The sequence below is a fragment of the Gigantopelta aegis genome, chromosome 10 (assembly GCF_016097555.1).
Source record: "Gigantopelta aegis isolate Gae_Host chromosome 10, Gae_host_genome, whole genome shotgun sequence".
NCBI lineage: Eukaryota > Metazoa > Mollusca > Gastropoda > Neomphalida > Peltospiridae > Gigantopelta > Gigantopelta aegis.
This window is the reverse complement of record NC_054708.1, coordinates 5,132,423-5,144,461: the sequence shown is the minus strand read 5'-3', so window position 1 is coordinate 5,144,461 and position 12,039 is coordinate 5,132,423. Positions and strand designations below refer to the sequence as shown.

The 12,039-nt window shown below is 33.9% G+C and overlaps 1 protein-coding gene across 1 annotated transcript; it reads left to right on the top strand.

Annotated features, from left to right (window-relative positions):
- Nucleotides 1-3,532: 3,532 nt before the first annotated feature.
- LOC121382894 (BTB/POZ domain-containing protein 8-like) lies at nucleotides 3,533-12,003 on the top strand. Its single transcript, XM_041512576.1, has 4 exons — nucleotides 3,533-3,662; nucleotides 5,072-5,208; nucleotides 6,441-6,527; nucleotides 11,898-12,003. Exons 2-4 carry the CDS (start codon nucleotides 5,078-5,080, stop codon nucleotides 12,001-12,003), a joined length of 324 nt encoding a protein of 107 aa, XP_041368510.1. The 5' UTR covers nucleotides 3,533-3,662; nucleotides 5,072-5,077.
- Nucleotides 12,004-12,039: the final 36 nt, after the last annotated feature.

Genomic DNA, 12,039 nt, shown 5'->3' with positions numbered 1-12,039 from the left:
AGTAGTAGTAGTAGTGGTAGTAGTAGTAGTAGTAGTAGAAGTAGTAGTAGTAGTAGAACTCGTAGTAGTAAAAAGGACAACGACGACAACAACGTCGGTATTGCATCCATTCACTCGTCTTCGAAAACTACGCTGATCAAGTAGATCTATATTGAAACTGGACTCGCCCCAAAACTTAACATGTCACCATCATCTATTGGCGCCGGAATCACATGGTGTCAACGGGCACGTAGGTATAAGCTACACGCGCGTATAGACTACGCGCAGGCGTAGTTTCCGATGGTGTAGTGGGAAAGGATTTGACTGCTGTTTTACTTCAGTTTTCTAAAACCAGGATCGTGAGGTAACGATCCTGAACGGAGGCGATGAACAGCAGGCCCTCCTTCACAGGATATATTTTGCAACCCCCTCTGCAAGAAGGAAAAATTACCTGGAAAAAATAAATGTACACATCACCGTGGGACATCTTGAAGCGCGGGGCCCATAGCACGTGGTATATGTGCTACTTGGATAAACCAGCTATGGAAACATCCTGTTAAGTATCTCCTAGGTGAGTGGCGGTCCTAATAAGGACGAGCACCTGATAGTGGAGCATGGAAGCAATCACAACTTTTCCTATAAAAGTTAAATTTCGTTTTGTTTAACGACATCACTAAAGCACATTGGTTTATTAATCATCGACTATTGGATGTCAGTCATTTGGTAATTGTTACATTATGATATGGTCTTGTATATTAAAATTCCAGATCCAGACTTGTTTTAGTCTACGGGAATCGGTTTTAAAACTCTGTTAAAGGTAGGGTCAACTCAAACAAGAGCCTTATGTGTTGGAAAGATGCATACCCGGACCACCAACACATACTGACACTTTAGCAAATGAAAAACGCGTAATTTTAGAGTTAATAAAAAACCATGATTATTCCTGCTAACTGGGGGCAGCTATTTTGTTTCTCGTTTCTGTGACGTCCGGTGGGATAGCTTGGGGCGAAGTGACGTCAGCTCCTGACCATCTCCTGTATGTACAATGTAAACAAAAGCAGTAATTTTCAACAAGGCGCTTCTCTTTGATCAATCTGACTTGTAAAACAACATAAATGACGTAACAATATAATAAACTATTTAACTAAATATATTTCAAGTTGCACTGACGGAACAAAATGGGGTTATAGTATTTTTCTCTGTTAAATAATCCAGTGGGAAAATGTACACTATTAGGCCTATTGATATGCTACGTTGGAGCAAAAACAACCCACGATACCCAAATGATAATTTTCTTTTCTTTGGGACTGCGTAATTGGTCAGTTCTGTGGTTTTAGATGGAAACGTCTATTTAATCAATAGTTTTACAGAACTATTTACAGTAATAAACCATGTCCATTACCATTTTAGGGGCGACAGGTAATATTCCACAATACCGGTATGTATTTTTGTGTCTAGACAGCGTCAATTAATTGGCTCGTCTGGTTACCAATCAAATACACGCCTGCCAATCAGGAATCACAGGTAGAAGCAACTAACAGCATAGACCAATTAACTAAGAAAACACTCCGTGTATCATTTCAGTACGTAGGTTAATGCATGGACAAAACATTGTTAATTATTTCGACTTGTTGTGTAGCCACTTTGACAATGGTATTTTATTTTGTATTGAAAAATTATATATATAGTGCTAAATATACTTATTGCTGGCTTACTGGGATGTGTATTATTACAGAACATTGCAATGTATGACTATTTATCATCCCGCAAAAACCAGGTAGATTGTGTTTCTCTAAGGCTCATTCCTGACGTTACGCGTTAAGTATTACGTAACCACCAGCTCGCCAGAGGGCGTACTCACTGAGATGGTACAAAATGGCTGCGCCCGTTATATATAATAGCCGTAACATTTAAACGTTTTATTAATTAATTATACGATTATACTTGTTGATATTAAGCAATAATGCGCATTATATATCGTTGAATATGCATACCAGGCCAAATGCCTTAATTGTCCCTTCCTTTAATCACTGACTGTCTTGGCTACAGTAGGGCCTACGCTTATTTGTAGCCTAACCATTTAACATTTATTATTTGCTAACGAACATTAGGGTTAGGGTTAAAGTTAACTTTAGATTTTAATAAACAACCTGGAGTAGGCCTACCTTCTATATTATATATATTCTTAGGTTTAATTCCAGTCATAATGTGCTAAGGAAATTGCTACTGGCGGTCTCAGCATATACTATGAGCCCACCCCATCCGAATGTACAGATTTCAACATCTATGCGAGACGTATATATAAAGCTGAGAAGGTATATTTGACCATTTATTCATTCGATGACATTGAATGTTTTTCAACCTCTTGTATAATTCTGGGGGATCCTTTCCACATTTTCATATGCCTCGGCGTGTTAATAACAATATATTTAATATTGACGCTAGACAAAATCAGTTCAAAATTAAAGGAATGCTCGCGCAAGGCTTTTGAACTTGTATTTATACATATTCAACGATACATAATGCACAGTATTACATAATATCAACAAGTATATTATTATATTTAATTAATAAAACGGTTAAATGTGACGGCTATTATATATAACGGAGGTAACCATTTTATTCCATCTCTGGCGAGCTGGTGGTTACGTAATACTTAACGTGCCTCGTCAGGAATTAGTTTCAGAACTGAAGAAACAAACGTACCTGATTTTTGCGGGATGATGAATCAGTGATGCATCGCAGTGTTCTGTAATAATATCCATCCACGGAAGCCTGCAATAAGTATATATTATTTTTCAATACAAAATAAACCACCATTGTCAAAGTGGCTACAAAACAAGTCGAAATAACTGTATCATGTTTTGTCCATGTATTAACCAACATACTGAAATGAGAAACGGAGTGTTTTCTTAGTTAATTGGTCTATTATTTGAGTTGCCTCCACCGGTGATTTCTGATTGTAGGTGTATATTTGTTAGGTAACCAGACATGGCAATTAATTACTGCCGTCTAGACGCAAAACTACGTACCGGTATTATTAACATCACAATAGTATGATTTTTTTTCTTTGTATTTTTAAAGAGAGAAAAAAATACTATAACCCCATTTTGTTCTGTTTATGAAATTTAAATATATTTAGTTAAATAGTTTATTTTATTATCAAGTCATTTATGTTGTTTTACAAGTGAGGTTGATCAAATCGAAACGCCTTGTCGTAAATTACTGCGTTTGTTTACACTCTGCATACAGGAATTATTAGGAGAAACGTCACTTTCTTGTAAGAGGCGACAAAAACGAAACAAAATGGCTGCCCCAGTTAGCTAGAATAATCACGGTTTTTTTTTTAATTCTAAAAGTACGCTTTTTAAAATTTCTTAAACGGTCAGTTTGTGTTGGTTGTCTTGGTATGCATCTCTCCAACACATACGGTTCATATTTTACTTTAGTTCCCCATTAATTGGCGATAAAGTTAACATTTGTTAATGTGAGTTCCTATTTGATACAGTGCAACCGTAATACAAACCGTAGTTATAGAGTTATCTTCCTTACGCAGAGATGCCTAAGAAATCATGTTATGATTTATGAAATGTAATTGCAGCAACCTTTTCCTGGCAATTTAATCACACAGTTCATTGTCCGAGTTTGTTAATTTCTTTTGCATTTTTGGACTGATCTTTCATGTAGGTGTTGCTATTTCATGCTGTCTAAGTAAATATAAAATAAAAAAACTGTCAATCTTGATAAGTTGATGTCACTTTTATTTTTAAACGTAAAGACTAAAACATTTTTCAGTGACTTTGAGAAGCAATCTTGTGTGTGATTTTAATATTTAGTCATTTGCAGTTTCTCCCATCATGTTTCATTAATTTCCTTTAGATGTTTTGTGCCGTCTAGGTCTGATATAGCGTAGTTAGTACCGTAGTAATATAACATCTGCAGTAGGTAACAGGTTTACAAACAAGCAGGGGCGGGATTTAGCTCAGGCGGTTGAGTGCTCGCCTGAGGTGCTTGCATTGATTGTTTTTTCTCTCATTCCAACCAGTGCACCACAACTTTTCAAAGGTGGTATGTGCTTTCCTATCTGTGGGAAAGTGCTTATAAAATACCCCTTGCTGCTAATGGAAAAAATTTAGCTAAAATTCGGCAAACTATGTGTGCCAAAATTACTGAAATAGGTCCATTTCATTTCGATGAACCAATCCAAATGATTAGCTCATGAAAAGTCTGAAAATCTTTATAGTTTGGACTATCCTATGGGACATTCAAAATTCAATAGCACCAAAAATTCCCCAACTCACTACCGATCCTGGTCGGGCTGCTGGTGCTCTCTTGCACTTGCCAGCACAGTTGGTTCCTCCTACCAACCTATCCCAAACCATTTCCTGTGCTGGATAGAGGAGCCGGCATGAGCAGACGTCTGCACCCATGACAGCCGTGTTCTACAACTGCATGCTCTGAATGTGCACATTAAGCCCTATGACCTGACCTGACCTAACGGAAAAATGTAGCAGGTTTCCTCTGATGACTAATTGTCAGAATTACAAAAAATTTGACATATATAGCCGATGATTAATTAATCAATATGCTCTAGTGGTGTCATTAAACAAAATCAATTTTTTATAATCCCAACCCTATTTTTATTTTTGATACTGACTTTTCAAACCATCTTCCATTGGCATAGGAAAAAGTTTAGTTCACATCTGTTAAAATAATTGTCAGTTGGATGTTGATCATAAGCGTACAGAGCAGTTTTGTGGCTGTGAACCAGAACCTTAGTTTTGTTAAATTATTTGTTATATTTGTTATTTTTCAATAACAAGTTTTAAACATGTTATTAAAAGTAAGCCTTTCATTTGAAACATTATTGGAGATACATTTGTGCAGACCAAATATTAGTGATGGGATTTTTATAATGGTATGTCAATAACAAATCAGTTTATTAAAAGTAATTAAGCCTTTAATTTGAAACGTTATTAGAGATACATTTGAACAGGTAGCATTTCATTACTATTTCATTTAATTTTTTGTGTGAACTTGACGTCTTAAGGAATGGCTCTTCAAGTGATGAGATATGTTTCTTGTTTTTCAGTAAGTCATGGCTCGACCAAAAGAGAGAATAAAACCTCCTGCACCTCCTCACAGTGCAGCATTTGTGGAGAAATCCATCAAAGAAAAAGAACATCTGCAAGTGTGCATTGCTGAACGCTTGAAAGATGACATACTTAGGTGTGCACGCTCATACAGTCAAACACCATTATCTTAACAATAGTAATGATACATTTTATTTCAGATCAGTGATCCATAGAACATACATAATTATACATTACATACAAAACTGATTACATAGTATACAGTAGCTTGTGCCAGCAATTTACACATACAGATTTGACGTACACATTTGTACACTGCAGGTGGGCAAGATGATCATTTGAGCTTGCTTCGATTGTGCTTTTCATCGAATATGCTGTTGAGTAAAGTAAAGAGCCAAAGTTTTTTACTCGATGACTAATAAACATCTTGCTGGCACTGTATTTTCATCGTCGTCCGATCATCCACTGGTTTGCATTGTTATAACATAGGTTAAGATCCTTCATGGTATCCTGTGTAAATGTCGCTCATAATGCACCCACGTACAAATTATTGCAATAACTCGCAAATAATTGTGTTTTATCCTGCAACCACTGTTGCTACAGACAGAATATGATGACGGATAAAGCAGTCATATTTATATAGTAGCAGGATATTACTTTTGATGTCACACAGTTACATTACAAAATCGCTCATTTGCTCATCGTACAATGTAGCTAAAATAACAGAAATAATGGCTTTTCCCCTTAATTTTGGTGAAATTGAGGACGAATGAGAAATTCCACTCTGCAAGCCTTGCTCTTCAAGCCTTGCAGAGTTTCCCATTCTTAACTTTCCAGGATAAAGCCAATACCCTACGTCATTAACTAGTTATTCTCTATGTAACATATTCTGAATATTTTGCAAATCGCTGCAGCAACATATTTGCATGCTAATGTTGAAGGAACCAAACACATTAATTCTACATTTCCATTGGCTTGAGATAAGCATAACAGTTGTTTGTGAAAATTATGTCATGGGTCAACCTTTTGACCTTGAGAAACCATGGACTTATGAGATAACAGGAATGAATATCATGATGTTTGACTGTTGTAACTGTTGTATATAATTATATGTGAAATGGTTTAAATGAGAAGCTAAATGAATGGGCCATCTATGTCTGATATCGTTATGTATTCAGTTGTGAAGCCGTAACATTTTTTCTTTAAAACACTAGTCCCTGGGGCTAGTAGATTAAAATTTGTCACTAGCCCGAATTGGACTAGAGTATTTGTCAAACTCTGTGGTACTGTACAAAGTATGTGTAAATGTATATGTAAATGTATTTGAAAGAACATTCTTAATACATAGGTACATTTTTAACATTGCAGACTGTTCACAGAGGAGCTCCATCCCGACCTGACTGTTGTGACTGGGACACAGCGTTTTAAAGCTCACTCAGTGATGATCTACGCCAGGTGACATCCGTAAACTCATTGATTTACAATAACACATCAGTGACATCCTTAAACATATTGATTTACTGTAACAAATCAGTGACATCCCTAAACACAATCATTTACCGTAACAAATCAGTGACATCCTTAAAAACAATGATTTACCGTAACAAATCAGTGACATCCCTAAACACAATCATTTACCATAACAAATCAGTGACATCCCTAAAAACAATGATTTACTGTAACAAATCAGTGACATCCCTAAACACAATCATTTACCATAACAAATCAGTGACATCCCTAAAAACAATGATTTACCGTAACAAATCAGTGACATCCGTAAACACATTGATTTACTATAACACATCAGTGACATCCGTAAACATTGATTTACTATAACACATCAGTGACATCCGGAAACATATTGATTTACTGTAACACATCGGTGACATCCGTAAACATATTGATTTACTGTAACACATTGGTGACATCCTTAAACATTGATTTACTGTAACAAATCGGTGACATCCCTAAACACAATGATTTACTGTAACAAATCGGTGACATCCGTAAACACATTGATTTACTATAACACATCAGTGACATCCGTAAACATTGATTTACTGTAACACATTGGTGACATCCCTAAACATATTGATTTACTTTAACAAATTAGTGTCATCCTTAAACATATTGATTTACTGTAACACATTGGTGACATCCTTAAACATATTGATTTACTTTAACAAATTAGTGTCATCCTTAAACATATTGATTTACTGTAACAAATTAGTGTCATCCTTAAACACATTGATTTACTGTAACACATTGGTGACATCCTTAAACATATTGATTTACTTTAACAAATTAGTGTCATCCTTAAACATATTGATTTACTGTAACAAATTAGTGTCATCCTTAAACACATTGATTTACTGTAACACATTGGTGACATCCTTAAACATATTGATTTACTTTAACAAATTAGTGTCATCCTTAAACATATTGATTTACTTTAACAAATTAGTGTCATCCTTAAACACATTGATTTACTGTAACAAGTCAGTGTCGTCCTTAAACACATTGATTTACTGTAACACATCAGTGACATCCTTAAACATATTGATTTACTTTAACAAATCAGTGTCGTCCTTAAACACATTGATTTACTGTAACACATCAGTGACATCCTTAAACATATTGATTTACTTTAACAAATTAGTGTCATCCTTAAACATATTGATTTACTGTAACACATCAGTGACATCCTTAAACATTGATTTACTTTAACAAATTAGTGTCGTCCTCAAACATATTGATTTACTGTAACACATCAGTGATATCCTTAAACATATTGATTTACTTTAACAAATCAGTGTCGTCCTTAAACATATTGATTTACTTTAACAAATCAGTGTCGTCCTTAAACACATTGATTTACTGTAACACATCAGTGACATCCTTAAACATATTGATTTACTGTAACAAATCAGTGTCGTCCTTAAACATATTGATTTACTGTAACACATCAGTGTCGTCCTTAAACATATTGATTTACTGTAACACATCAGTGATATCCTTAAACATATTGATTTACTGTAACACATCAGTGATATCCTTAAACATATTGATTTACTTTAACAAATCAGTGTCGTCCTTAAACACATTGATTTACTGTAACACATCAGTGACATCCTTAAACATATTGATTTACTGTAACAAATCAGTGTCGTCCTTAAACATATTGATTTACTGTAACAAATCAGTGTCGTCCTTAAACATATTGATTTACTGTAACACATCGGTGACATCGTAAACATATTGATTTACTGTAACAAATCGGTGACATCCTTAAACACATTGATTTACTGTAACAAGTCAGTGTCGTCCTTAAACATATTGATTTACTGTAACACATCAGTGACATCCTTAAACATTGATTTACTTTAACAAATTAGTGTCGTCCTCAAACATATTGATTTACTGTAACACATCAGTAATATCCTTAAACATATTGATTTACTGTAACAAATCAGTGTCGTCCTTAAACATATTGATTTACTTTAACAAATCAGTGTCGTCCTTAAACACATTGATTTACTTTAACAAATCAGTGTCGTCCTTAAACATATTGATTTACTTTAACAAATCAGTGTCGTCCTTAAACACATTGATTTACTGTAACACATCAGTGTCGTCCTTAAACATATTGATTTACTTTAACACATCAGTGTCGTCCTTAAACATATTGATTTACTGTAACACATCAGTGATATCCTTAAACATATTGATTTACTGTAACACATCAGTGATATCCTTAAACATATTGATTTACTTTAACAAATCAGTGTCGTCCTTAAACACATTGATTTACTGTAACACATCAGTGTCGTCCTTAAACACATTGATTTACTGTAACACATCAGTGTCGTCCTTAAACATATTGATTTACTGTAACAAATCAGTGTCGTCCTTAAACATATTGATTTACTGTAACAAATCAGTGTCGTCCTTAAACATATTGATTTACTTTAACAAATCAGTGTCGTCCTTAAACACATTGATTTACTGTAACACATCAGTGACATCCTTAAACATATTGATTTACTTTAACAAATCAGTGTCGTCCTTAAACATATTGATTTACTGTAACAAATTAGTGTCGTCCTTAAACATATTGATTTACTGTAACAAATCAGTGTCGTCCTTAAACATATTGATTTACTGTAACACATCAGTGTCGTCCTTAAACACATTGATTTACTGTAACAAATCAGTGTCGTCCTTAAACATATTGATTTACTGTAACAAATCAGTGTCGTCCTTAAACATATTGATTTACTGTAACACATCAGTGTCGTCCTTAAACATATTGATTTACTGTAACACATCAGTGTCGTCCTTAAACATATTGACATCAGTCAGTGATATCCTTAAACATATTGATTTACTGTAACACATCAGTGATATCCTTAAACATATTGATTTACTGTAACACATCAGTGTCGTCCTTAAACATATTGATTTACTGTAACAAATCAGTGTCGTCCTTAAACATATTGATTTACTGTAACAAATCATTGTCGTCCTTAAACATATTGATTTACTTTAACAAATCAGTGTCGTCCTTAAACACATTGATTTACTGTAACACATCAGTGTCGTCCTTAAACATATTGATTTACTGTAACAAATCAGTGTCGTCCTTAAACATATTGATTTACTGTAACACATCAGTGATATCCTTAAACATATTGATTTACTTTAACAAATCAGTGTCGTCCTTAAACATATTGATTTACTTTATATCCTTAAACATATTGATTTACTTTAACAAATCAGTGACATCCGTAAACATATTGATTTACTGTAACACATCAGTGATATCCTTAAACATATTGGTTTACTGTAACACATCAGTGTCGTCCTTAAACATATTGATTTACTGTAACACATCAGTGATATCCTTAAACATATTGATTTACTGTAACACATCAGTGTCGTCCTTAAACATATTGATTTACTGTAACACATCAGTGACATCCGTAAACATATTGATTTACTGTAACACATCAGTGATATCCTTAAACATATTGATTTACTGTAACACATCAGTGTCGTCCTTAAACATATTGATTTACTGTAACAAATCAGTGTCGTCCTTAAACATATTGATTTACTGTAACAAATCATTGTCGTCCTTAAACATATTGATTTACTTTAACAAATCAGTGTCGTCCTTAAACACATTGATTTACTGTAACACATCAGTGTCGTCCTTAAACATATTGATTTACTGTAACAAATCAGTGTCGTCCTTAAACATATTGATTTACTGTAACACATCAGTGATATCCTTAAACATATTGATTTACTTTAACAAATCAGTGTCGTCCTTAAACATATTGATTTACTTTAACAAATCAGTGACATCCGTAAACATATTGATTTACTGTAACACATCAGTGATATCCTTAAACATATTGGTTTACTGTAACACATCAGTGTCGTCCTTAAACATATTGATTTACTGTAACACATCAGTGATATCCTTAAACATATTGATTTACTGTAACACATCAGTGATATCCTTAAACATATTGATTTACTTTAACAAATCAGTGTCGTCCTTAAACACATTGATTTACTGTAACACATCAGTGTCGTCCTTAAACATATTGATTTACTGTAACACATCAGTGATATCCTTAAACATATTGATTTACTGTAACACATCAGTGATATCCTTAAACATATTGATTTACTGTAACACATCAGTGATATCCTTAAACATATTGATTTACTTTAACAAATCAGTGTCATCCTTAAACACATTGATTTACTGTAACACATCAGTGTCGTCCTTAAACATATTGATTTACTGTAACAAATCAGTGTCGTTCTTAAACATATTGATTTACTGTAACACATTGGTGACATCCGTAAACATATTGATTTACTGTAACAAATCAGTGACATCTTTAAACATATTGATTTACTGTAACACATCAGTGATATCCTTAAACATTGATTTACAGTAACACATCAGTGACATCCCTAAACACATTGATTTACGGTAACACATCAGTGACATCCCTGAACACATTGATTTACAGTAACACATCAGTGACGTCCGTAAACACATTGATTTACTGTAACACATCAGCGACATCGTTAAACATATTGATTTACTGTAACACATCAGTGACATCCGTAAACACATTGATTTACTGTAACAAATCAGTGACATCCTTAAACACATTGATTTACTGTAACACATCAGTGACATCCTTAAACACATTGATTTACTTTAACACATCAGTGACATCCTTAAACATATTGATTTACTGTAACACATCAGTGACATCCGTAAACACATTGATTTACTGTAACTCATCAGTGACATCCTTAAACACATTGATTTACTGTAACACATCAGTGACATCCTTAAACATATTGATTTACTGTAACACATCAGTGACATCCTTAAACACATTCATATAACCACTCCAAGTTTTGGAATTTCATATCTTTTTATTTACGTTACTGGAAAAAAACTGCTAACAAATGAAAATTTAAATCATGGCTGAAAAAAAATTATGTTCTTCCATTATTACAATTCACAAATTGGATTGATAATTAAAGGTTAAAAAAATTGTACACCACCAGTCAGTATACACATGATGTTCATTGTCTTTGAAAATTTGAGATTATTTGAGGAACTACTGAGGTGTGTAATCGTTATTAAACATGAACTGTATGCAGCATTGGAGGCAGCATTACGTAGCTGCTGGAAAGTGCCTCCTGATGAGCACTGACACATTCACTAGTAGTATTGTTTAGGATGTTTATGTATGGTGTTTTGAACAATAATGTTCTGTGTTTCAGAGCTGGAAACTATTTTAGCCTGCCCGATACATCAGCAACCACTGACAGCCGTGTGTTGACGATATGTGGAATACACGGACAGGATGGTGACAGCTTTCTCAAGTAAACAAAACACATTCATTTTGTTTTTAGTTTTTATATA

Coding starts and splice junctions, on each gene's coding strand:
- LOC121382894 (XM_041512576.1), top strand. CDS start 5,078: ATGGCTCGACCAAAAGAGAGAATAAAACCTCCTGCACCTCCTCACAGT. Junction 5,209..6,440: donor TTGAAAGATGACATACTTAG/GTGTGCACGCTC, acceptor TTAACATTGCAG/ACTGTTCACAGAGGAGCTCC. Junction 6,528..11,897: donor TCAGTGATGATCTACGCCAG/GTGACATCCGTA, acceptor TCTGTGTTTCAG/AGCTGGAAACTATTTTAGCC.